General features: G+C 38.5%; 1 protein-coding gene across 1 annotated transcript in view; it reads left to right on the plus strand.

Moving 5' to 3' along the window:
* LOC133215132 (microtubule-associated serine/threonine-protein kinase 4-like) overlaps window positions 1-27,979 on the plus strand; it is a 117,910-nt gene that overhangs the window by 67,677 nt on the left and 22,254 nt on the right. The window contains exons 10-20 of the mRNA XM_061358899.1: window positions 3,218-3,285; window positions 5,415-5,500; window positions 14,331-14,539; window positions 15,245-15,383; window positions 16,350-16,482; window positions 17,196-17,361; window positions 20,410-20,511; window positions 24,484-24,606; window positions 24,851-24,963; window positions 26,925-27,052; window positions 27,155-27,387. Coding sequence (XP_061214883.1) covers window positions 3,218-3,285; window positions 5,415-5,500; window positions 14,331-14,539; window positions 15,245-15,383; window positions 16,350-16,482; window positions 17,196-17,361; window positions 20,410-20,511; window positions 24,484-24,606; window positions 24,851-24,963; window positions 26,925-27,052; window positions 27,155-27,387 — 1,500 coding nt within the window. The remainder of the gene's footprint in view (window positions 1-3,217; window positions 3,286-5,414; window positions 5,501-14,330; window positions 14,540-15,244; window positions 15,384-16,349; window positions 16,483-17,195; window positions 17,362-20,409; window positions 20,512-24,483; window positions 24,607-24,850; window positions 24,964-26,924; window positions 27,053-27,154; window positions 27,388-27,979) is intronic.

Here is a 27,979-nt window from a genome sequence, read left to right on the forward strand (position 1 = left end):
GATAAAGGGGTGCTTTCTGGATTTGGAGAGCTAGATTTGGCCTAGACTTGGCAATTCATGAATTGTTCACTGATTGAGTATACAAGGTTTAATTTAAAGTGTTCATTGAGAGGTTAGTATAATTGACCTTGGTTGCCACTTGGACCTTATCCTACTAATTAATTTTTTGTGACCTCTTGGATAAAAGTGTTTCTCTGCATAACTCAAGAATTAGACACTACCTAAGTTTAATATCTTCGAACTTTTAAAAACAGTTTATTGTGAAAGAGGTCTAGAGACACATGCTTTATATAAATAAGGGATACTGTTTTCTCAGACTAAACACTTACTTGACGTAAGAGTACTTCATCTAGGACACATAATTACATTTCATAAATTGAATATTAATATAAAACAAACTTGAAGCATTCAAGGATAGTTGAAATGTGGTGTTTGGGTTTTTTAAGGAGGATAAAGTGGGCAGTGTGGCTTGTCAGTAAATACTAAAGGATGTATGATGTATGGATTACTGATCTTTGGTTAAATTGGAGAGTTGGGTGGTTGAATTATTTATAACATTTTATACATTAATGAGTATATAGATTTGTGATCAAATAATTCAGGCCATCTGATTCATATTAATGCTTCCCTAGAAAAAGTGACAGTAAATCACTGTACAATGACATCTTAAATTATCTGGGGTTTAATAGTTTAGATTCTTTAAACATTGTTTTAGTTACTATAAAAAGTACTGCATTAAGATCATCTCCCTGAGAGCTATTTAAATTCTTTCTCTGCAAAAATAGAAATTTTAAAATAGGTGAACGAAGTATTTCAAAACAAAGAAAACCCACCTCAGTTACACCAATTATCCTGAAACAAAGAATTGTATTTTCAAGTAAGCTCTTAAATTATGTTTGCAATGTTCATAATGTTTACATATTTTACTTCCTCTGCAGAGAAGAGCATCCTGCTTTTTTATATCTTTCTATACTTGCCTCCTTTGTTCACTGGTAAAGCTGTAGTGTCCTTTCTTTGAGTGAAATGATGCATGTATTACTTGGAGATAATGCTAGATAAATTTATACTGTACTGAAACCAATACCAGAGCAGATTCATCACTTAGCAGGGACTGGTGGCTGCATTTCTGAAGAGTTCCCCAGGGAGAAGTCTTTGCCCATGGTTTTTAAATTACCATCTTTACCTTTTTGAAACATGAGTCTTCAGAAATGGTTTAAATCAATGAAAGAAAAAGGGCAGATGTTTAATGGTATTTAAATGAGTTTTAAAGATCTCTTCAGGCATTGCAAAATGGTTCCACAGTTCCCCATTTCGAAAGCTGGTGCCTGGTTCTGTTCCATTATTACCTACTGCTTGCAAATAATATGTATTCCTCAGATAATGATTATTCTGCAACAGTTCTGGTTAAAAATGGCTTATTTTAATTCTCTATTTATGAAAATAATTTCAGTTGAGAAGGCTGTCAAAATATATTATTCTAGCTTGCTTGGTTCTCACCTGTACAATAAAGGTTTCATCAGCACTTCTGGCATAAAAACCCCACGTTCACAAAACTATGACTTTTGCCAGGGAAATCCACTCCAGTTTCAAGTTTGATCTGTCATTTTAGCTTAGGCTTGCCAGTTCTTTTTTTTTTTTAGTTTTGTTTGTTTGTTTGTTATTGTTGTTGGTTGTTTTTTTTTTTTTAATATTTGTTCTCAGTAGAGATCTTTTTATTAACTTCTTATTCAGAATTTTTTGAATTTTTAGCTTCTCTAATAGATTAATAGATTAAAGATCTGTTTGGATTTTGAGGTGACATTTTGATTACTTCTAATTCTTACACTTTACACATGTAGTGTTTTGAATAGTGAGTACAATCGGAGTTACTTCTTAAATCTTTAGCTGTTCCAACACAAGATTGTGTGGTTAATTTGCTCTAATGATTACAGTGAGTGTTGGGCAGAATGTCTCTTGTAATAGTCACTTATTATTATATGGAAAAATCCAGTTTAGATATTCTATGTGAGTATTCAATTATTTCTCATATTTGTAAATTCAGTTAACAGTCCTGAGATAAAAGCACACCTCACAAATTTCAGGTGGTCATATCTCCGATCCCCAGCACATAATTAGAATAGTATGTGTAACCTTGGCTGTGTGGATTATATGATTAACAACATGTAAGATTAAAGTAATGCTAAGCTTCCCAGGGTCTTTTATCTACCAACTGTCCTGTTTAGCATTTATTACTGAGATGAATTCTTAGTTACTGTCTCCTGAAGAACAGGATAGGCTTAGGAGCAGAAGCATGGGTTGACTCTGACAGGGACAACTGTGTCAAGTTACAGACTCCCAAAATCTGTTTCCCAGAGAAGTCATAGAATCATAGAATAGTTAGGGTTGGAAAGGACCATAAGATCATCTAGTTCCAACCCCCCCTGCTGTAGGTAGGGACACGTCACACTAAACCATACCACCCAAGGCTTTGTCCAACCTTGAACACCGCCATGGATGGAGCATTCACAGCTTCCCTGGGCAACCCATTCCAGTGCCTCCCCACCCTCACAGTAAAAAACTTCATCCTTATATCCAGTCTAAACTTCCCCTGTTTTAAGTTTTAACCCATTACCCCTTGTCCTGTCACTACAGTCCCTAATGAAGAGACCCTCCCCAGCATTCTTATAGCCACCCTTCAGATACTCGAAAGCTGCTATGAGGTCATCTCTGTTAGTGACCCCATAAATTATAAGCTTCTAAGAAAATGGCTTTTATCTTAATTCTGTTAAGTTTATTAGCATTTATGTGTAGAAGATGCAAACCATACGAGTCCTCTCATCTAATCTAAACTAGAAAAATTTTGTTCTTAACTGTGGAAGAGCCCAGCAAGGATGCAGCCTACTATTAATCCCTCAGGGGATGAGATCCTCAGTAGTTCTAGCAGATTAGAGCTGTCTTACACTTAAACTCTCAGATCTGAGAATTTCCATGGCTCAGCAATGGTAACAATACTGATCTTCATTGCTTTATGGCTGTTTGAATTCTTCAGTGGAAGACTACATAAGCATTGAATAGCATGTCTTCTGGATGGGATTTTTTTTTTTTTTTATGTGCTTGGAGATGCCCTGAAAGTTACTTGCAGATAATACAGATTGGACAGCATGTTCATTGGGTATTCTAGAAGAACACTTTTCAGGTTTTATGTGCTTAAAATGAAGTTTCTAATCTTTGTTTCCAGAAATAGCTCAGCTAGCTAACTGTGACAATGGGACAGCAGAAAATCTGGAAGGGGATGAATCAATAAATGTAAGTTTTCATGTTATGTTGCTGATTTTACTGAATCTGAGCAAGGAGAAATAGCTGTGTTGTGTTCCCTCTGTTTTTATTTTCTCCTGGTATGTGTAAAGAGATTGAATAGAACAACGGTTAATACTCAGACTAATGCCATGGTGCTCAGCAGACAGAAGGGTTGCAAAACATAGTCGCACAAAACTTCCTACATATTTTTCTAGATGTTACAGTATCTTTAGTTTCTACGAAGTTAGTGTTTACCATGTGGCAATTGTTTTACCACAAAATTAATTACTGCTTCCTTTATTTCTGTTTAATTAATATATTGATTTTTCTTTCAGAAGGGTTTTTAAACCATTTCATAAAAAATGAATTATTTTAAACAGATTTTAAAGCAGCTAATGATGAAACCAGGAGACTGAACAGATCCAGTGAAGACACAAGAAAGAAATGGGCAATATAGCCCAATATAGTCTGGATTCAGAAAGTTAGCTTGCACTCTGGAAGATTGTGCATTGTTGTTCTGAATCTGTGTTAAAAAATTCTTGTCTAACATAGTGGGTATGGTACAGTAATATTTTGTCAGATGCTTGTTTAGGTTGGCAAAAGAAAAACAAGTTGGAGCAGTTTGTTGGTCTGGATATTGTAGGATTAAATGCTCTCAATTGAGATTCTTATTTTTAAAAGTTGTTTCTCATACGCTGGATTTCAGTCAGCAACCGATAGAGTCCTGACAATTTAGTGTTGATTCTCAGTGCAAGTGGATAAAAAAGGCAAGTGCAATTTTGAGAGATGCATAGTTATTGAGTGGTACTTTATAGAGACTAGCAAATATTAGAATTTAAAACACAGGTATGGTGTATCTGTTAAAGCAGTTCTCTTATACTACAGAAAAGACATCATCCTCATAATACATGTCATATTATCTTGAGATAATTTCTGCCTTTAACAAATGCCACCTACGAAGGCTTCCAGAGTTGTGGTATGAAGGGTGTTTCTTTTCATCTGTTTTAGACCTAAGTAGCATTTAGTGGAATTATATTGACAAATTGGAGAAATAACAGCTAGGAGATTTAAATGAAGTGCTGAAGTGCTTAGGGGAATCTGAAGTGCAAACTGGCTTAGCAATGGCTAAGAAATTGCAATTGTAAAGTTTGTGTTGTGCAAATGTTGAAAAACTACAGAAAGTTAATGGAGTGTAACAAAGCAGTGTAAGGAAATCAGTAAAGAAAAATACAGGGTGAGTATTTGTAAATATTTTCCTTAAAGTATAGCCGTGGTATAAACACACGTGGGAAGTGACAGGAAGTGTAACTTTAAAGTACAGAACCATTTAAAATCATCATAAATATGCAATTAGGAAGAATTCTGTTCTGGCAAGCAAGTGGGCTGAACAATTTCATAAATCATCTCTGTTCCTGTGTAGCTTATTATATTAACATAGTCACTAATCTTGCACTGAATTTTCTTCAGCAAGAGTTTAATTAAAAATGTTCTAACCAGCTCTACTTTAAACCTTTACTACCAGACTGCCTGGGTAGGGACTGTAGGACTTCTTGGAGATTCGGAAAGCATGTTGAAAAGGATCTTGTGGGTTTGGAACACTGTATTTGGAGTCTGGTGCCCTCATCACCCCCCTACACCCCAATTCTATTTCACTCATGTTCAAGATTAATTAAAAACTAAAGCTAGAAAAAAGGTTATGCAGTACTCTCAGAACAATATTTGAAAATGTTCTGGCATACAAAGGGGTGAAAGTGACCTCCATAATGATAGAACTCGTGTGTTTTTATCCTCTATATTTTTTTCTTTCATTTTATGTCTCTTTTCACAGTGTATCCTAACATTAGTTAGAAATGTGCTAGAAGTTTATTTGAGTGAACAAGAGCTCATCTACATTTAGTTAAAACCAGGCTGTCATATCATGGTCAGATTTACTAAAATGGGAAGGCAATGGACAGCAAGTGCCTGATGGGGTTAAGTCTGTAACTCTGGACTCTGACTTGACAGAGTATTTAGGTGGTTCATCAGGGTATGACAGCCTGATGATAGGTTAAGGGGGTTTTTTGGTTGTTTTTTATGTTTCCCTGGTCTTGAAAAAAGTACTGTATTAACTTTGTTCTCTCTCCTCTTTTACTTTGAAGAACTCTAATACCTCACTGAAGCTGCAGAGAAAACCTCAGGAAAGTGATTTTGAAACAATTAAACTGATCAGTAATGGAGCTTATGGGTGAGTAATTCATGAGTGCAGCAGCTTTTTAGCATTTTATATTTGCTTAACTTCCCATTATTACTTATTGCAAGGATGTTTATGTGAGGGAGTTTGTTTGCACTGCTTTTTCGTTTTGCTTTCTGGTTTTATTGCTAATATTTGAAGTTCACAAAAAAAACTTTCTGAAAAGCTTGCTAGGCAATAATGGATTACTGTGTGCTGCAGTAAATTAAAAAACTGAGTATCACATCACAAAGGTTTTTCAGAAGTATGTCTTGTGTAATGCCAAAGATGAAATCTGAATGAATCAAAAGGCAGATTTAAAGCCATGTTTAGAGCAGTGGAAACAGTCTGTGTTTATGCAGATATGAAAGAGAATAAAACTGCATCTGTAAGAAGACAGATTTTTAAAAATGAGTACTTATTTGACCTAAACATACTGGTGAAGTAGAAGCAAATTTCCTTAAGTAGGTCAACACTGTTTTGTTGCTTCTCTGCAGACAGTCTTTCATCTTCAGATTTTAACCCATCAGCTTTTAATCAATTGCTGTTACTTGGTTAGTTTGGGGTACTTGGAAGGTCCATAGCTTACTGACCAGTGGTATGGAAATCACTGGAGATATCCTAGAAGACCAACAGAAATTATGTTAGCCTGGACATTAAAGGAACACAGAATGTTTTCTGGAAGTACCATCAAGGGTTTGTGTATATCAGCAGGCAGAAATCTGTCTTTAGTCGCCTTTTCTGATCAGCTACTATTAGACCCCTGATTGGCTCCTCCTTTGAACTGAAATGGATCCGGACATAGTCTTGGTCTATGTAACCTGTTAGCAGAACCAGGAGGGATATCTTCATTCAAAAAAGAGAGGTTTCTGTCTTGAGGTGAGGAGCGCATTGCCAAGTTAGACCATGTCACAGCCTGGCGGTGGAGAGGCCTGTGCTTTTCTTCAGCACAGAACTTACTACACTGGCTCTTCTCTGCATTACCTCTGCCTGAGGTAGGAAGCAGCAGCAGCCTGAATAGGACTAAGGAGTCTTTGACAAGGCCATGGATGTAGAAGAGAAAGCACTTGCATCTACCCAGTTGAATTTTGCATGCTGTTTTAATGGCCTGAGGCTGGTGAGCATGGTAATACTCTCCGATCACAGTAACCCTGAGCCCTGGGACAGGAGGCATTGGGTTCGGCCTAGTACTATAGGTCACGATAGCAGTTGTGGAGGCTATTATTTGTGTCCAGGCCTGCTTACATAGCTCAGCAGAAAGCCTGAAGGAAGTAACATAATTTGCATTAAAGTTATGTAAATATCCAAATAAAACTTCTCACTAGCCAACTTGCACAATTTTCTCAGAGTTTCTCCCTAGGCAAGCCCATTACTTACTGTATGCCTTTTTCTCCCAACTACCCCAGGACTTCAAAAGCCTTTCCTCCAGCAGTTAACAGTAGCTGCTGCTCCCCTCCCTGTGCAAACCCCTTTCTCCTTCATTTTGCGGATCCTTTGTCTCCTCCTTTCCACCTTTCATCTCCTACCTAATTTCCTCTTTATCCTACTGAAGGAGCATAAGAATGGTGTGTGGTGGGTCCTCATCAGAGAAAAGAGTGTCCAAGTCACTGCACCTGCCCAGCTTCCCAGCAGTCTAGGATGCTGAGGGATGGGTAGAGAGAGAGCAGCTGCAGAAGGGCATGCTGCAACCAGCAGTTTGTGGCTAGAATTCTAAGTCAGACATTTGGTAGGCCTGTGGCTGTTGCTCCATAGGTGTTTCAGTTACAAGGAGCCTTGATGAGCCATTAAATACAAACTGGAGACAACTGTCCATTTGAAACCAGAGAGAACTTATCTCAAAAGCTGGAAAAGAAAGGATGAAAAGCCATGGCTTTCTACGGCACACATGATGTAGGGCTGTAGAATTTTTTTTCTCATGCTTGTGAAAGGCAAAATCAATACTTTTGGAACACCTTTTTAATGCCAATAATATGCTAAATTTGCAATGCAAATGTCATAAAAATGGGGTGAGACCCTGATAGTTTGTGGGGAAATGGAATGCTGATGAGAGGTTGAATAGCTTGGGGCGTATCTGTATTCTGCATGAATCATTATTCTCTTTAACAAGTATTAAAACAGGGGTAGGCTGGCTGGTTATATTGTGGTGTAAGAAGTCAAAACTGAAAATCTCGTGAGTTTAGTAGGGTGCTGTTAGTTCGATCCTTAAGCAAACAATAACAAAACAGATTTTGCTGCCTTGGATTTATTGTTTTCAATGGTTACTTCTTAAGAGTCAAGAACAAGAATAAAAACAAAGGTACAGCTCCTTACTAATTAATGTAGAGGGAAAGGAACACATTCAGTGAACTGTGAGACAATAAACTTCTGAAAGTACTCACTAGTCATTGCCCCCCAACTGCTACAAGTTGAGTGGCCTTGTGCTTCTAAGTTCTCTGGACTGTCACTTCTTCAAAACTATCTGTGTGCTTGAAGATCTCTACTGTGGAATGTCAGGCAAGTGGGACCGTAATATTGACAGACCAGTTTTTGATTTTAAGTAAGTGTTCTTTCTGTTAGCACCAGTATGATTGGTGGTTAATTTACTTAAAAGTTACGGTCAGGTTTAAAGAGGAGCACATCACGATAACATAAATGCTCTTTAACGCATCTACAAAATGGGGAGTAATAAAACAATACCTGTTCCACATACGAATACCAAGCAATCAACTGCCCCATCGGCATTTAATGCAGTTTATTTACAACTATAAGCAGTAGAAGTAAAAGTTACTGTTGTTAGCTACAAGGATTATTTATTTTCCCTCTGCATCCATGTTTTTCCAGGCCATTTATTTTTTGAAATAACCTAAATATGTGTGAATTCTATCTGTGCTTCATTTATTTATTCTCAAAAACACGTGAGTGGACATATTTGGTGCACTGACTTGTTAAAGATTCAGTATGCTGTTGCAATATTTTATGTATTTTGAGGCTATAATGGAGGGTTTCATTCTCAACAAATGAAAAAACCACAAACATTATGCTGTCTTTTATTTTGCTATGGTGGTTTTGCCTTCATTAGTGAAATGGAAAGCTTTGACTGCTTGACAGGGTAATTGTTGGGCTTGGCATGGTGTAACTGAGATTTGTCAGATTTGTTAAACTTGATGAGCTTGAGTATAAACTATTGGTTTTGTGAAGGTTTGAGTAAATTTCTTAGCAGTTCTGTGCTTTTAATTGATTGGGTAAACTCATTTGTAGTGCAGTTAAGTGACTGTATAGTAGATGAGGTGTATCAGCTATTGGGAATGGCTAGGAATATACAAGAAGTTAAACAAGCTGTGAATCAGTAAACATGTAGGATGCTGGCCAAGTCATTAATGATTTCACAAGCTGTCTATCTGACTTCTGTCAGCCAGCCAAAACTTTTCATACTTCCCAAATACAAATTTTTCACTGCAAACAGAGCAACATTTTTTTCCATATTGCAGCTTGTAAGAGGTAGCAGGTAGTTGTATTCCATCTCTTCAACTTGGCATCAGCCTGGTTTCCTGGACCAGCTCAACAAAATGAAGATTATGTTTGATTTCAGGGAAGCAAGTGATGTTAGTCCAGTTGTTCTTCATTAATGTATCACTGCATTTGCTTAAAGCATGTACATGATACCTCTTTTGTGACTGCCTGGAATCCTTTTACGTATATGGTAGTGGTTGATATGTATATGTCACATACTGGTCAGTGGTGTTGCTTGATAAATTTAAAAACTGAGGTTGTGTTGGCTTGAACAGCTGCTGCCCATAACCTGTGATTACTCATTCTTGTCCCTTCTCCATCCAATTGACAGTACTTGCTCATGGATAGTTGCATTGTGAAAGGGAGTAAGAAAACCACCCATCTGCAGAGTAACACCCTGTAATTCAGGTTAATTCATTAGCAGCCTGGCAGACACCAGTTCAGAACTGGAAGGGGTTGAGGGAAGTCTGGCTTTATAGGTTCACTTATCTACCACCAGCTCTGAATGGATTACAGGTCTAATAAGCTATATCCTTTTTATCCGTGGGTGATAGGTCTGTGCAGGTAAGAGGCTTCGATTCCTAGGAGCTTGTAGCTTTGAAGAGCAGCTTAAAAAGTAGAGTCAGACAACTTCTATGCTAGGGATCTTATACTCATCATTCATTGTGGACTTACTCAAAATGATGAACTTTGAACCTGTGCACTGTATATTGCCCTGTTGTGCTGCAGTGCTTTATGCAGCATTTCACCCTGTCCCCAAATAAATCCAATCTGGTCATGGACATCGCCTAGCTAGGAGGTAGTGCAGTGCTGCTTGTAGATTGTGGTCTTAAATAACTCTCCATAAACTTTACCACATTGGTGTATCATGAATCACACCCTCACAAGTGGCCCCTCTTCACTAGAGGAAACCTCAGACTTTGTTCCAGGGTAGTACAGAAGGTAGTAGAAGGAATTGATTGATTTCATAATCAGTTTCCTTAAGAAAATTAATTACGAAAATGAAATATCGCTCCCAGTGTGCAGCTGTAACTTTTAAGCAGCAAGTAACAGTACCCGTATTTCCACAAGGAGTTCAAGGTCCTTTGATAAATTAGAGAATTGGGTCAAAGCAAAGCAGCACAGCCACATTAGGCTCAACACTGAATGTAGACTGGATTGTAAAATGGCTCTAAAAGTTGAAGTTACTAAAAACTGGAAAGAAAAAGGAATCTTGGTTGTAAGATTAGAGACATAGCTTGCATAATGTAAGTTTGAGCAATTCAGGAACCCAGTTAAATTTCTGGACATTTATTTTGGTCATCTTAACACATATACAATGCTTTATATTTGTGCCTAGCTAAAGGTATTTTAGTGATACTTTTAAAAGCTAAGATTTATGTTGGAAGTAGACTAAGAGACTAATGTAGTGTTTGAATAATGCCAGTGATTTTTGCTACTTCTCTTGAAAAGCAAACCTTTTCTTGGTATGTTGAAACAGCCTCAATAAAATACAGAGCACTTTTGTACCCATTGAGATCCATACATTGAATTCAGAGGATGTTTTGGAAATCTCTTGGGGTCATGTTGCGAAAACAAGGGGGAATAGTAAAGCCAACGCTGGTCTGTGACTTTGCAGACAGACAGAGCATACCACTGTCATTGAAGATGATTAAGGGAGTGGAGCATCTCCCTTATGAGGAAAGACTGAGGGAGCTGGGTCTCTATAGTTTGGAGGAGACTGAGGGGTGACCTTATTAGTGTATATAAATATATAAAGGGGGAGTGTCACGAGGATGGAGCCAGGCTCTTCTCAGTGGCAAACAATGAAAGGACAAGGGGCAATAGGTACAAACTGGAGCACAAGAGGTTCCACTTAAACTTGAGAAGAAACTTCTTCTCAGTGAGGGTGACGGAACACTGGAACAGGCTGCCCAGGGAGGTTGTGGAATCTCCTTCTTTGGAGACATTCAAAACCCGCCTGGACACGTTCTTGTGTAACCTTATCTAGGTGTTCCTGCTCCGGCAGGGGGATTGGACTAGATGATCTTCTGAGGTCCCTTCCAATCTCTAACATACTGTGATACTGTGATACTGTGTAATGGATTGCCACAACAATTGCATGGTCTGCATATTCCTAATATATTGCTTTTGTGTCAGAACAACCCTCAGATTTACAGTTGCCTGTATAATATACTGAAAATCATGAACAGCAGTTAATGCCCAAGGCCAAGAAACCAGGAATTGGGGTATTATTGCACTCTTTCTTAAAAGTACATGTAAAACAAAAATGAACTTCTGTTTAGTGGTCCAGTTGTAGCATTATGAAAAATACAGGTATGTGGGATAGTGGGCCTGTGTGGGGCAAAAAGCAAGGCTTGCGTTCAGTGCCAGGATTGTAAGAATGAAGCAAGATGACAGCTTCAAGGAGTGTGAACAGAAACTAGAAGGCCATCAAATCTAGGTGGTAACTTGTTGCACAGTAACAGAGGTGTACCACTGGCAAATCATTTTAGAATTACTGAAGACAAAGTTGTTAAGTGCTAAAGCTACTGTGACTGTTACCATCATTTTACCTCCAAGTTCACAGTTGTGTCTCAGCAGATGTGTGCTTTACTCCAAGCTTTCTTACTGAAGTTGAAGCCCCACTTATGCGCAGGAGCACATAAGTTTGGTTTTTGTGGTTTTTTTTGTTTTTTTTTTTGGGGGGGGGAGTGGTGGTGTTTGTTTGTTTGTGTTTGGGGTTTTTTTTTTTTTTTTTTTTTTTTTTGTTTTTTGTTTTTTTTTTTTTAAGTCCAGGCAGTTTATATATGGTTATTTAACTGTTTGGGAATATTTCAGTTTCTATTTATCATTTTATTGACAAGTTTCAAACTGTGGGAGTTGTGTCACAGGCAGTCCCCAGGCACTGTTGTTGTAGCGTCCTTAGTTTAGCATACTGGTAGGCTAAGGAAATGGCGCCACTGCTGTGAATTAGGAGCATCCTGGAGGAAGAAGCGGGGGTCTTCTGCAGGAATAACATGCTGATGGCTAGGACATAGTTTTATTTATAAAGCATAAATGCTGTTTGCTGAGGTTTCTGTAATCAGAGGATGTGAATAAGCGATGCTCAACATTTTTGTATGTTAAAGATCATTTAAAAGCCCATAGTACCACATAAACAGTGTATGTCTCTGTAAGTGTAAGAGGGACAATTGTGTTGCAGTTGTCTTGTGGGTCTAGTAAAGTTGAACTAAACAGGTTTTTTTTTTTCCTGAGGAGTTGTAGGTAACTGGATCCCAGTTAACACAATTGCCTGCCTGTGACTGTATGACTGGAGAATGGGATTTAGAGAGCTGGAGAAACACAGCTAGAATGCCCCAGATAGTTACTGGACTACATAGTCCTTAGAACTTACTGGCTCTTCATCTTTAAATATGGTAGTAATGATCCTATAGATCCACATGATCTGAAAAGGTTTATTAAGATGCTGTAATAATTTGTTCTGATTAATATCTGTCTTTCAGGAGTTCATATGGGCACAGTGTGCAAATTAAAGCTCTGAGAAAGATCTGCATGCCAAGTCCTCAGGCAGTCCTCAGTGGTTTTTTGTTTGTTTTTTTTTTTTTGTTTGTTTGTTTGGGTTTTTTTTAATTATTTTTTTAAGGGTTACAGTTCAGGCACTTGAAGGGTTCACTTTTCTATATGCCAGGGGGAACAAGGGGACTGAAATAGAGAAAAACAGATGAAATTACAGGAGGTTAAGAAGCTAAAACTGACTGACAGGAGATGAGAGGAAAATTAGAGTGTAAGGGAGAGGGAAAAAAAAAAAAAAGGAAACCAAGAGTTGTAATGAAGGGGTGGAGAGAGAAGTGAGCATGAGGGGAGGGGTAGGAAGAGGTCCAGGAGGACAAAAGACATGAAGCCAGCAGAGAGGAGTACTGGAGCTGAATAACTCAGCCGTTTATTCCAGCTTGGGAGGAACAGAAGAAAGAAAGACTTTGTAGGAAGCATGAAGGGTGGGGTTGTCCTGAGTTTTGCCCAAGGTGTTTTTCACCTACTTTCATAATGGTGTAATGTCTTTTGCGTGCCCTGTGAACAGACAAAAACAAGGGATTAATGAAAACTTTTGGAAACAGTAAGAGAAACTTTATTTTATAGAAAAAGCTTTTGTCAACAAAGGAAAGCAGAAACGTGTTGACACTTTCAGTGTTTGCAACTTGGTAGCTGTGGGAAGGTCTTCACAGAAATAATAAGACAAGAATCGCTTTTTTGTGGTTAAATAAATAGTTGTATGCTGATAATTGGACCTCTTGGGGACAAGAAACTGAATTTAAAAACAATCTAATTGAGTCTCATTTCCTGCCACCTCCCTTCCTCCCCCCGCCCTCCCCCCTCCCCAGTTTTCTCCTTGTGTTTTCTGCCTGTAAATACTCGCTGCTGTGGTAATTATATACTGGACATGCTATAAGCATTAAGTGCTGCAAAGCAGTTTTCAGGCAAGGCAGACGTTTTCATGATTTGCCTCAAGGGATTCTGAGAAATGCAGCAGTAACATCCCTTGTCAGTGTTTCATGGCAGGATGATTCCTTGAGCCTTGAAAGAAAGAAGGCATGTACCTGTGAGGTTTTCTTTCAGCTGGTTTTCCTGCCTTGATCTTATCTAACCAGGCTTACAGGGAACTCAGTACTGAGTACCCCAGTGGAAATTCTGCCTGTCAAGATACATCTTAACCCCATGTTACTATGCAGTTAATGCAGTGATCTTTGTTTCGGGTTACCTACTGGTGACCTACCCCTGATATGGATCAGTGCGGATGTCAGGGACTGAAAAAGAACAGAATAGTTAGCACCTGGCACCAAAGGAGCTACCCCATCAAACAGCTTTGAATCAAACCGCATGAGAAACCTGTGACATGTTTTAAAATCTCCTGAATGGAGTCTGAGTCATAATTATCTGGCAGCGCACTTACAGAATAAGCATTTGTAAGAATGATTTTATAACAATGTGCCATAGCTGGGTTTTGTGTATAATCGTTTGTGGAAACGCCCAAAATCTGCCTGAGCTGAGAGCATTTGCTATGTCTGTTGGATGGCATTTGCTGTATCCGTTGTTTGGCTTTGGGACACAGGGCAAGGGGGAGTTGTTTGGTTTTAGTTTGTGCATTGATTTTTGTTGACTGAGATTCGTCCTGGTTATAGAACAAAATGAAGTTTGTAGCCATTCTGTAATGTCAAAGTCAGGTCAACAACATTAAAGAAAACATAAACCTTTTTCATAATACATACGCAGTTTTAAAAAATACTTTTTTTGTAAAAAAAAAAAAAAGTTTTTAAAATATGTATTTTAACAGTTATTCAGAGTTTTTTATTTCTTTCTCCTATTTGAACTTCTTCAGTGCGGTTTATTTTGTGAGACACAAAGAAACCAGACAAAGATTTGCCATGAAGAAAATTAATAAGCAGAATCTCATCCTCCGAAACCAGATCCAACAGGCCTTTGTTGAGCGTGATATCCTGACATTCGCAGAAAATCCATTTGTAGTCAGCATGTATTGTTCTTTTGAAACAAGACGTCATTTATGTATGGTCATGGAGTATGTAGAAGGTAAAGTGGCTGTTCTATTTTCATTTTCTTACAACAAGAAAGAAAAATAACCGGTATGGTACTTGCATTAGAAAGGCTTCTTTGGGTCCTCTGTACTCTGGCAGTACAGATTTATGATCTAAATCCAACAGCAAGGTGGCTTTTTTTTCTAGTCATCTTCCAGAGGGAGCCTGTAAAACACTTGAGCTCCAGCTACAATGGGAAATAACTGCTGTTTTAATAATTTCCTCATGGACTATAATCATAAGTGGCCTAGTGTTCAGAAATTCTTGTGGAAATGCTGTTTGCTTTTCTGGAGCTGAAATTTTCATTAGGACATTTTGGGGTATTTGTATTAGTTAGTTTTACAAAGGAAGAGCCAAGAGGAAGCAATTTGAGATGGTGCTCATGCTGAAGGAGACAGTGAACAGAGGCAGTGCAAGATGAGATACCTAGACTATGGTTGTGTGGGGTTTTTTTGCTGCCTCCACGTGTAGCAGCCCAGACTTTATTAGTTTCCAGCTGAACCTTTGAACTGCTCACTCCCAGCTTCACACTGTCTTTCCAGTACAATACTTAATACGGTTACATGGTCAGTTGAATCACTTGACTGGAAAATAAACATTTGTGACTGCAGTTTGTGTCTCTTTCTGCAGCATATATGGCTTATACTGATAATACTCAAAATTTATAGTGTCATCTGGAACATTTGTTCTGTTTCCACAGGTGGAGACTGTGCTACTTTGCTGAAGAACATGGGTCCCTTACCTGTAGACATGGCAAGGATGTACTTTGCAGAGACTGTTCTGGCCTTGGAATACCTTCATAATTATGGAATTGTACACAGGGATTTGAAACCAGACAAGTACGTATATAGATTATACCCAAAAGAAGGCTTAAAAATTATTAGATAAAATATGAAAGGTGTAATTCCTTTGAATGTACTTGAAATGTTTTGTTGGGTTTTGTTTGTTTGTTTCTTGGTTGGTTTTTTTTTTTTTATGAAAATATTATGTAGATTCACCATTTCTGCACAACGTGAATTTTTCCCTACCTGCAGTAACAGAAAATGGGGGGAGAGGGGCTTCCAAATGAGATTTTTTGAATTTTCTGTATTTCAGATGCAAGAGATAGCAGAGTAGCAGAAAAAAAAATATGTTTACTCTTCCAGCTGAATTGAGAGAAATTGATTTTGGTCATTAAGGAAAAGATCTAAGCCACTATTGCATGAGGGTTTTTTTGTTTGGTTGTTGTTTTCAAAATTTAGAAAACTGTTTCTTCTGTACACATAAATAACGTTACAGCAAGTAGCTGCAGTAAAAAGTATGGTAGCTGCAAGTTTCACATTTAAAGAAAAATAATTAGATCATGCCTTTTGAGTGACAGTACCTTCATAGCATGATACTTCAGGCCAGTGTAGTATTAGTTACTGACTAAATACCTGAGTGTTTTTTCAGTTAATGACCCACAGAAAATGCTCTCCTCAATTAAAAAGCAACATTTATTCTATTCTAGGTCTTTCAGATGATGACTGTTTCTTTTTCTTCATAGCATATAGCATTCAGCTCTCAACACTTGTATGGTTCTATAAGATGTTGTGCAATTGTATATGAAAAAAGTGTTTACATCTGCTAATAGTAACAAATGTAAGACTCGGAGTTTTAAGCTGTTTATTTTGTACCTTGTTAAATTACTTAAATTACTGTTTTTATATTTTTGTGGTGATAATGGAACGTTTTAGTCTAATAATAGTAATAATAATGATAGTGGTAATCAGCACCGCATTATGTTGAATTATATCACAGTAATTTCAAATCATTCTAATTTACAGTTTATTGGTAACATCCATGGGCCATATAAAGCTTACAGACTTCGGCCTGTCAAAGGTGGGGCTAATGAGTTTGACTACCAATCTGTATGAGGGTCACATTGAGAAGGATGCCAGAGAATTCGTTGACAAACAAGTAAGAGACAGCCCTTTTCAGTTCTACATTGAGTGTTCAAATGAAGTGATGTTTTGCAAGTGGAATGTAGCATGATACTGTATAAACAGTTGTTATTTCTACATCAGTGTTCCAGTTGTGTGTCAGTTACTTTTATTGATGCCCTGCAGATTATGCTGAAATATTTTCTTTCTACATTAGGATCTGTTAGTAAGATGAACAGCCTAATTGTGTGAAAATGAATCTGTGAGAGAGAAAAATGGAAAACTGTTTTTAGAAGGAATTCAGGAGTCTCAGCAGAGTACTTGTGGAGCTCATTATGCATTGTACAACCAAGGGTGCTAAAATCCTTGCTATGGCCCATTTCCCTTTAAGCATGCCTCATTACCATTGCTCACAATCTGTTCACTCTTAAAAGTTACTTAAGATAAAACCATCATAACTTTCATATAAAGATAGGAGTATGTTTAAGTTAAATAAAATACTTGCCATGGTGGACTTTCATGTATGAAATTCAGACTGCCCTTTGCATGACAGATGCACAAATGTTCATTATGATGCCTGTAAACATAGCTAGGTCATTCTAAAAACATTAACAGTTCTGTGAAGTCAGCAGACGAAAACCTACTGAATTCCTTTTTTCCATGTTTCCATAATATGTTTGCAAAACTCAGTGATGGTGACACAGCTCAGTTAGACTTGTTTTACTATCACACTTATTTTCTTTATTTTAGGTCTGTGGTACACCTGAATACATAGCTCCTGAAGTGATACTGAGACAGGGTTACGGAAAACCAGTGGACTGGTGGGCTATGGGAATTATCCTTTACGAATTTCTTGTTGGGTGTGTGCCATTCTTTGGAGATACACCAGAACAGCTGTTCGGACAAGTAATCAGTGGTGAGGATCGTTATAAAAAAACCCCAGATTACTCATTTTGCTGTGAAACATGTCAATTTCTGTTAAAAGTAAATATACCTACAATTTTACTGATAGGCTAGGTTTTCAAGCTAGTTTTGCTCAAAAGGCCCACCACTATCCTGTTATTGTATTAGCAGGTTGCTGTCAAAGCGGTAAGACTAAATTTGGTTTAAAAGCTAAGTTTACAGTATGTTGTTGCTAAGTACAGAGATGTGGAAATGCACTGGTTAAGCTGCATTGTTTAGAAAAGAAAAGCAGTATTAGTAGGAAAGTAGTGCCACTGTGGCACAGTGATTTCAGTCTTTAGCAGAGAAATTATACCCAAGCAGAAATGGTTCAAATAAATTTGCATAAATGGGAACATGCCTCATGGCACAATGAAGAAATTAACAAAGATGTAATAAAACCCTAAAACAAATGTCTCACAAATAATAAATAATGGGAAAGAGAAGGAAACAAATTCAATTCACAGATTGCAAATGATTTCATTGGTGATTGTTGTAGTGCAATGTTATTTCTGTAGCAGCTGTTCTTCTTCCATTTAAAATTCAATAACCCTTTAGTTCTTAACCTGCAAGCTGACCCTAAGTATTGTTATGTGGCTTATGGCAAAACTGAATGATAATTAAACAGAATTGTTTACTATCCTGCCTGCTGTTTCCATAAATTTCCCAGATGCATAGATGTAGAGGGCCTCTATTTATGCCAAGAGTTTAACAGAACGGCTTCTCTTACTATTTCACAGTCTGTTTTATAGTCTGCTTAAAATGTCCAGTAGCTAAGAAAAAACCACCAAACAGCAAACCAAAACAACTGTCAAAAAACCAGCTCAAACAACAGCCAGAAAGCCCAACAGAAACAAAACTGACCACACCTCTGGTATTATACTCTGGGATAGTGAGAATACAGCAAGCCCCTTTTGTACTTAAGGAGACGCTGTCATTATCTCGCTTTCCTCCATATGCGAAGCTGAAAGCCAAACTTGCTTGTAAACTGTAGTGAAATGGATTTGTGTGTTGCCTCTAGTACATGACCTCTTTATACAACATCCTTGCGTTCATGGATTTATAACCATGTTATTTTCTGATGTGATACGTCAAGCCCTGAGCGGCAAGGAGAATCAACTGTTTAATTAACGCAGGCAGCAAATGCTGGCTTTGTTCTGAATGCCTCATGGCTGCAATGCATATTCATGCTTTATTTTCCAAATCAAATTCAAACTGCAGTGGAAGCTGTAGGCAGGCAAACATGAAAATAACTCATGTTTTTATTGCATTTCCGGACATGTGTGCATGTGTTTTTATCTTTATGCTCTCTGACTGGGAGAAGGGGAGGGAATAGTCTAAAATTAATGACAACATTTGCACTTTAGACTTTATTTTGCCTGTGACAGTAATTTTAAATTTTGGAAAACAAATTATGATGTGTTAAAATCTAGCTGATAGTTATGTAAATAACCTTAATCTGTTTGAATGTGTCCTTTTTATCTTCCAGAAATTGTAAAAGTGTAAGTTTGTAAACCTGATCTGTTTCCCCTGGCTCTCCAAGCCTGTGGGTCAGCTTAGTTTCCTCTTTTGATACTGACTTGTCAGTTTCTGTTATTTTAAATATCCTTACTTTCTGAAACCATTCGTGCAGCATCTGCAGGAGAATTCTTTTGTTGGATAAGTTTCCTATGCTAAAATATATGGTCCAAGGGTATAAATACTAAAATACGTGTTAAAATATATGGTACAAGCGTATTCAACTGTAAAAGCTGTGTTAAAGAACCCAATCCATAGCCTGGACTTTTGTTCAGTTTCTGTGGGTGAAATTCTATAATCTGCTGTAAAATCTTGCTCCCTCATATTATACCTTGTTCTTTCTTCACTGCAGATTGCCTTCCCTGCTTCCAGTCTGTATAAGTACAGCTATGGCAGGCCTCAGTATAAATAAATTTAGATGCTTAAAATGTTAATTAAAACAAAATGTTAAAAATAGTACTTCAGAAACATTTATGCCTCTTATTTCAGTACCTTTCCTTAAACTCTGAAATACAGCAATTAGACTTGTGTGTAGCTTCTAGTGGTTATTTCTTCAATTACGGTAATTTTTAAGGAAAAGTCTAGATTATACAATGACAAAATCTGTAACAGTCTTCTCTGGTTTTTGAGCATTCTGTTTCTCTGATGCTCAAATCCTTTTACCTCTTAAGAAAATTCTGCAGAGTTTTGTCTAAACCCGCAGTATATTACATTCTTGGAGGCAGCTTCTGATAGAAATCAGACAAAATTTGCTGTGTAAGCTTGTTACAATGTTCATGTACATCTGGAAACTGGCACATTTTTCCATTGTTTAATTTAAATGAAAATTTGGCTGATTTTTTTTTTTTTTTTTTTTTGGTCAGCCTTACCTGAATGCTGGCAGGGCTTAATGTCTTGGTTGCATGATTTATGTCCAACTTGCTATGAAGTGCAAAGGCCTTAGTGGTAGAAGAGTCAGTAGTGTGAGGTGCAAGTATGCAGCACTTGCAAGAATGCTCCATTGGCATGTATCTTTACAGAGCAGAGTCCAATACCATGGCCATTAGTCATGGAAGTCTGCTAGCGTTAGAAGAGAAAGATTGCAGATTTGAGCAGTGACTGCTTGGCTAGGTCAGCTGTGTCCTTAACAGCAATTTCCATGGAACAGAACTAAAATTTAAAGCATGATTTGGGTGTGGTGGCCAGGGAGAAGAGAGAGCATACAAGTTTTGCTCATATTTTGCAATAGTTTTCCATGAGCCAAGCATTCCTTTATTCTGTTGTTAAACACAGTTTTGGGTGAAAGGATACTTCCGAGGAAAATGTGAACATACGTTCTCATAAACAGCGTGTTTATGGAGTTTGTATAGAGAGTAGGAAAATCAGAAGTAATTGGTATGCGACAGAAACTTGAAAAGTTGCCTTAACTCAGCTTTACTGATAGCTTGCTATGAGAGCTTTCAGAGTTTCTGCTAAATGTTGGGGTCAGACTTCAGTAATAACAAACAACTTTCTGTTTTGTTAGATGAAATCTGCTGGCCTGAAGAGGATGAAGCACCACCTCCAGAAGCCCAGGATCTGATTACCCGGCTGCTCAGGCAGAATCCGTTGGAAAGACTGGGAACAGGTTAGGAGGCCCTGTTTTATATTGTTAGTGTGCTGGAAACGGTTTGCGTATTCGGCATCGTGAGCTTTTGTTCACCTATTTGTTTTGTTCGGGAAATAACTATCAGGACAAGTGTCATGACAGCATGCCATGATAGCGGATGATGTCTGTCCTTTTTTTGAAGTTTACATATATGTGGTCATTTGCAATTACTCTTCTCTTAATTCTCTACATAAACCATAAATTTTTCAAAGACCCAGTTAGCTATTGGATAGTGTTCTTTCATGGATACAGCATTAAATAACATAGAAGTACAGAAGAGGAATCAATACACAGATAATGCTTCCTTTTGCAGAAGTATTTTAGCCTGGCAAATTAGTTCCTCCAGGCTTTAGAGTGGATTATGGGTACTCTTAACTAATTGTTCAGAAATGACTGTCTGAAGTTGTATTGTGAAAGGTCTTGTTGTAATTCAGCAAGCACTACTGCCTTGCATGAAAAAGAACAAAACCCTGAGTGTGAATGTTAAGGAAGTAAATGGGTATCAGTGGGAACACATGCTGTCACCTTATTCCCCTGTGGTCATTCAGTGCTACGCTCTTTCCATTTTGAGAGAAGAACCTCTTAAAATGTAAAGAGCATGTGGCATTAGGAGCGTTGAGCCTGCTTAGCCTAATGAAAACATTGTACATTTATAGAATAGAATTTGTTAGTTGATGGAACAGGATTTTTCTGGGAATTGGATGAGAGGCAGTACTGAAGAATATTGCACATGATTTTTGAAGTGTTAATGTATGGAATCCCCTGTCATTGGCAGCCATTCCACTGGCCAAAGCACTACATAAACACAGCAAAAAAGAATTCCTGTGCAAAAGAGCCTGAATGTAAAGGTATAGTCTCATTTATGGTGAACGCTGTATGCCATGAATGGAAATGGATGCTGAGAAAACCCAGTGGCAGGTTGAATCAGCATGATAGTACTTGGAAAATTGCTGGCAAAATTGAGTCCAGTGTTCAGATTATGCTGTGTATTTTTAGAGCTAACATAAACAGGAGCTTTAAAAATCAGTTTATAACTGGCCTTACCACTTTCACTTGGGGGGGACATGTGTATAAAACCCAGACCCCAAGTACTATTGATGTGGTCATACATGAGAGATCTTCCTTTGGGACATGATGACATGACTTGAGACGAGGGAACTGCATGTCCTTTGCTCTCTGAGAGTCTGGGATCTGTATGAACAGGATCTGTAGCTGATGGTCAGGAATAAGTGATATCCACCAAAGTTTGATTTCTCCCTTGCCCCGAGTTGAACAAGAGTGAAGCAGATACCTTGTCCTAGTCAGCTTCTCTTGTTGCTGCCTGCTTCATCTGCTACAAAGGGCACAGCTACCAAAGGCAAAATAAAGGGACACAACTAATTCCATTCCTTTGTTTTGCATATACTCCTTTCAAGCATTATTGTTTCATTACCAAGATGCTTTTTCCTGGTAAACACAGTGTTAATTCAAGGCTCTATGCCTCCCTGTGAGAGGCTGGGTCAGAAGTAGATTGCAAATTCTGCCTGTCTTGCTACAGCTGGTTGAGAAAGTGAATTGGCTAGAAAGAGGCTGTATTAACTACTGTGATGGTCAGTGCCAACACATGGAACATCTGTGCAGTGGCTGATTTCTTTAAACTGTTTGTGATCTCTTGAGAGCTGACAGCCTGAAAAAGGAAATTGGGCAGCCATTTCTTTGAAGCACAGGGGGGTGTTTAGAAGCCATAACAAACTTCGGGGGTTTTTTTAATGTTAGAAACAATTTCAAGAACAGAGACTGCAATGTGACAGGTCCCACAGGGGCTCTGGAAAAACAGCACTGTTTATCCCAGGCTCCACCATGCATTTCAGATAAAAGCACTATCTGTCTAATATGTATTAGCTAGCTGCATAGCACTCTGTGAAAATCCTAATTGTGTATTTGCTCAGGAGACCTGAGTGGCATAGTTATGTTGAAGGAAGAGAGATGGGTACTGTATTTTTTTTTTAAGACGGAAAATTGCAGAAAAAGGACCTCTTAGGATTTGAGGTGTCTGATACTAATCAAGAATTACACAGTTCAGGTGTAATATCCCATTGCTGTGCTTAAGAGAAATGTTCACTCCTTAGCTAGTGACTTTCAATGACGTGATTTTGGTTTCATTCACGAATATTCGGGATTTTTTACTTTTTCCCTGCTGCAGTCAGAACAGCAAAGAAGCACCTTAGAAATCTTGAGGCTGAGTTGGAGACCAATCCTGGAGACTTGAGACTTTTTTAGTGGCTCTCTGCTGACTTAGCTTTGGCATAACAAATGCTGTATCACTGTAGTGGATTGACCTTGGCCGGGCACCAGGTGCCTGCCAGACTGCTCTATCACTCCTCCTTCCTCAACTGGACGGGGATGAAAATGCATTTAAAGATATGTGGATGGAGATAAAAACAGGGAGAGATCACTCAGCAGTTAATGTCACAGGCAAAACAGACCTGGCTTGGGGAAACTAGTTTAGTTTATTGCCAGCTAACACTGAAGTAGTGTTAATGAGAATGAGAAATAAGAACAAGCCTAAAAACGCCTTCCTTCCACCCCTCTCTTCTTCCTGGGCTCAACTTCACTCCCAGTTTCTTTGCCTTGTCCTTGCAAGTGGGTTAGAGGCACAGGGAATTGGGATTGCAGTCAGTTGATTACATGTCTCTGCTGCTCATTCCTCCTCATACTCCCACATTCCAGTGTGGGATCACTCCCACATTCCAGTGTGGGATCCCTCCCACAGGAGACTGTCCTCCACCAGCTTTACCAGTATAGGTCCTTCTCATGGGCTCCAGTTACTCATGAACTGCTCCACTATGAGTCCCTTCCCCCTCCAGCAGGGGCTTCTCACAGGGTTACAGCCTCCTTCAGGCATCCCCCTGCTCTGGTGTGGGGTCCTACAGGGGCTGCAGGTGGAGATCTGCTCCAGCATGGGCCTCCATGGGCTGTAGGGGGATATGTCATCCACTGTGGACGTCCATGGTCTGCAGGGGCACAGCCTGTGTCACCATGGGCTTCACTACAGTTTGCAGGGGAATCTCTGCTTCCTCTGCCTGGAGCATCTTCTCCCCTCTTTCAGTGACCTAGGTGTCTTGCAGAGTTGCTGCTCTCTCATACGCTCACTCCTCTCTATGCTCTTGTGCAGCAGTTTCTTTACTCTTTTGTGAATGTGTTATCACAGGGGCACTACCAGTGTCACTGATGGTCTTGGCCTTGGCCAGTGGTGGGTTCATCCTGGGTCTGGCTGGCATTGGCTCTGTCGGACATGGGGGAAACATCTGGCATCTTCTCATAAAAGCCACACCTGCAGCCCTCCACTACCAAAACTGTGGCACATAAACCCCGTACAATCCAGTTGGCAGTAATTCCTGCTGCTGCAGGTTACCTTTCAGTTTTTAGGGTTAGGTTAATGCTTGTTAGTAGTATACTCACCCAGCCTCACAGGACAAAAATTCCAGTATTTCATTGTGTTCTTATAGTTGCTTCTTAGCTTGAAACTAGTTTGTTTGTATAACAAGAAGGAAGTAATCTATAAGGAGATAAATTATAGGGTATTTCCTATTAAGAATCATTTTCATTACATTCTAACTTATGCTTACTCATCTAATACACATGCTTACATTTTTATGATTAGTTCATGTTGTGCTTCTGACTAAATTGTCACTGAGAGATCATAATCAGTATATCCAGAAAAACAGGAATGTTAAAAGGGGGAAGATGATAAAAGCAGTGCAGCGCTACTAAAGAAACGGTCACAACAAAACAGAGACGAGGAGGTGCTCTGATAGGTTTAGATTCTAGTGGAAATGGCTAGTAGATGTTTCTGCCTAAGGACTAAGGCTTTCCATTATGATTTACTTTTTTGTCCAGGGGTTTGTTTAGGTGAATTAATGTCAGAGGATGTGGTATCATTTGCTCAGTGTTTTTCTCTGGCTCCCCCAGGTGGTGTATACGAAGTAAAGCAGCATCAGTTCTTCAGGAACCTTAACTGGAATAGCTTGCTGAGACAGAAAGCAGAATTTATTCCACAGTTGGAGTCTGAAGAGGACACAAGTTATTTTGACAGTAGGTGTTTGATGGTACAAAAAAACCTGAGAAGAACACCTTCTTTAAGTTAATCACTGCCTTTGACTTTTGCTTACTGCTTTGAAAATGTCCTTCATCAGAACCTCTGGCAGCTTGCAATTTCACTGGTGGTTTGACGTTTCAGCAAAAATAATCTTGGGAATAAAATTACTCTTCAGTTAATATTAAGCTTGGTACCCCTTCTTTATGATAAATTCACATACTTTATTTCTATTGTCTATAGCTCGTTCTGACAAATACCAACATATGGAAACTGATGAAGAAGATGATACTAATGATGAAGATTTTAATTTGGAGATGAGACAGTTTTCTTCATGTTCACACAGATTTTCAAAAGTAAGTAAAAATTACTGTATTATTACTATGTGTTGTTTAGATAAACATTTTGCTACTTCTAGAGAGTTTGGAAACAATGTGGAAGAAATAAGGTATTGTTTCTTCAAAAAATGTCAACTGAAACTGAGCAAAAATTAGATGAATACTGTTAAGTCAAAACATGGGAGGATTCTATAGGAAATTATCTCTTGAATCCTTAAGGTAATAGAAGGTTACATAAATAGGTTGTTATATTTCTGTAGCACATTTGTAATAGCGTAAGAGAAATTTATGGGGAACTGCTCTGTTAAATGCTAATACATGTTCATTGCATTGATTTCCTTGTATGCAGTTTGAATGTTGCTCCAGGTGTGTCCTGTGTATCTGGCAGGTGACGGCATAACAAAGATTACAGTAGTAGCCTACAGTAGCTATTAATTAAATTACATTAGACTGAAAAGAAAAAGCAACTTACATTAGACTGAAAAGAAAAAGCAAAGTAGTGGTTAGCATGAGGTTTGGTCATGGAGAGGTGTGGATTTGAGGGATTGATTTGAATGCTAGGAATTGAAGGTAAAACTGACCGTCCAAGGGGTAGTGTACTTAAGTAGTTGAGGTGACATCCAGTTATTGCTGGGTAACGGATGCCAGTAGGAAAAGAGTGGACATGCTCAGAAGGGTAAATTGGCAGAAAATAATGGAAGTGGAATACCTAATGAGTGTGCTTCTAGTCTTAACATAGCATCCAGTGGTGATTTTCAAAAGCTTTCTATTTAAAAGCATTTCTTTAACTCACTTTAGGGACTGTTTAAAGGTATTTGGAAAGTCTGCGTTTGTTATTTTGCTTGTCCTGGGTTATGTTTCAAAGAATTGGTGGATTTTATGCTGGCTGTGCAGTACCACATACCTATTGTATCTGTGATAACATGAAAGAGCAGAGACAGTAATCATGGATGTAGTTATCCTCATTTGGTGTAGTCGCCTCATTTTGGCTTGGTATGTTTCAAAATCAGATATTGGTAAATGATACAGTCTCTCTGGGGACAACTTGGATGAGGGGCAGTGGGCACAAACTGAAACACAGGAAGTTCTGTGTGAAGGCAAGGAAACACTTAACTGTGAGGCTAATTGAATACTGGCATAAGTTGTCCAGAGAGGTAGTGGGGTCTTCATCCTTGGAGGTCTTAAGAAGCCATTTGGATATTAGCCAGAGCAACCAGCTCCAAGTTGACTTTGGTTGTGCACAGAGGTGTTGGGCAATATGACCTGGTAGAGGTCCTTCCAACCTCATTTTGTGATTCTGTGAACTTCTGTTCTTTTCAAAGTTCTGTACCACTGTAATAGTTTGGTTTGTTAATGTCATTATGTCATTGCATTTCTAGCTGTGCCTCTCAGGCTGTAGAATATACAGCTGACAACTTGTGTATGCTGTTTGTTAGCTAAGCAAACAAACTTCAATGATCAGAGTTTATTTGCTCTAAGTCCTTTAGCCAAGTAATTTTTTCTTAACTTCAAAGTCAGTTCAGATTAATCTTTCAGTTTCCACACCTGACTGGTAAACACTAAGTATATTAGGGTTAAGGGTTTTTTTACCTTGATTTGTTTTATGGTTGTGAATTAATCCAAGGTGTGCATTATCCTGGGTCTTAGAGATCCCAAGGCTGTGGATTTTGTTTGTATTCTCTTGGTTCACACAGTGAAATGACGAAAAGGCTTATAAATCTCTAATGAGAATAGATATTATTCATGATCCTGTACATGAGGAGGAAGAAAGCAAAATAGGAAAGCATTTTAAGAGCACAAACTTTGGAATTTTAAAAGGCTCAAGAAGCTTGAAGCTTGCACTCTGAAATATTGTGTAAGCGTTTAGAATCGTGAAATTGTTGAAATGTGCTTTCCTGCATATCCTTTTCTGTCAAATACATCAGCAGTGACTTGGGGTTTTTGTTTATTTGTTGTTGGTATTTTTCTCTCTGCAATAGGTTTTTAGTAGCATAGATCGAGTTGCTCAAACGCAAGGTGAAGAAAAGGAAGACGCTGGAGACAAAACAAAAAGTGTGGCGTTGCCTTCTGTGGAATCTTTAAGCTGGAGTTCAGAATATTCTGAAATGTAAGTAGAAGGAGGTTCTGGAAGTGGTCCATGTCCTGCTTGCCGGGTGACAGGCCTCCTTATCTCAGTAACTGCATGAGTGTTTGTTTATTTTTAATGCAGACAACAAACATCTGCATCCATCTCTTCTGACACTGAGAGCAGTAGGCAGCGTTGCAGCTCTGGTTTGCTTCCAAAGTTGGCCATATCAGCCGAAGGAGAACAGGATGATTCTGCTGGCTTAGTAGGACCTCGGGAGGAACAGGAAAAGCCTGTATTTGTGAGCGAGGAAGTAGTGCAAGATGAACCTGAAGTAACCACTCCAGCAAGTACGAACAGCAGCTCCACGCTGTCAGGTAATCCACAATGGGTCTCTTGACATTAGAAACAATCATGGGCCTTCTTTGTTTAGCAGAAACATTCATGGATTTAAAGTCAGGTATTTCAGAACTGCTTTAAAAAATAGCCATCTTAAGAGGGGTCTGGTTTGGGCTTAGGCTCAAGCTAATAAAATCTTGTGAAAATACATATGAAATTTTCAACATTTTTGGAAACACCAACGTATGGAGTTACCCCACAGTCTGGAGGGCTTCTCAGCAAGTGAATAAAACAGTGACTTGACTATTGAGCCTTTGCAGGATCCTTCTGTGGCAAAAAGGAGTATTAAATCCCTTGAGCACTTACAAGCACTTTTTTTATCTAGTTGGTGTTCCTTTTTTTTTTTTTTTTTTTTTTCTTTAGCATTCTGCAGTGGACCTGTATTACTGTTCTCCATGCTACACCATTGTGTGGTTTTAATTAAGACATCTTAATGACACACACTTTTCACAATTGGTAGGATTGTCTTTGACTTGTGGAAATCATTTTTGTCATTAGGAGTCTAAAAGGAAGTGTTGTAAACTATTCCTTCCTTATTTATTTGCTCTGTGCATCCCTCTCCCAGCTGAA

Source organism: Neopsephotus bourkii, unplaced genomic scaffold (genome assembly GCF_033783945.1).
Source record: "Neopsephotus bourkii isolate Nb327-2 ecotype Australia unplaced genomic scaffold, CSIRO-AGI_Nbou_v1 NB_955, whole genome shotgun sequence".
Classification (NCBI taxonomy): Eukaryota; Metazoa; Chordata; class Aves; order Psittaciformes; family Psittacidae; genus Neopsephotus; species Neopsephotus bourkii.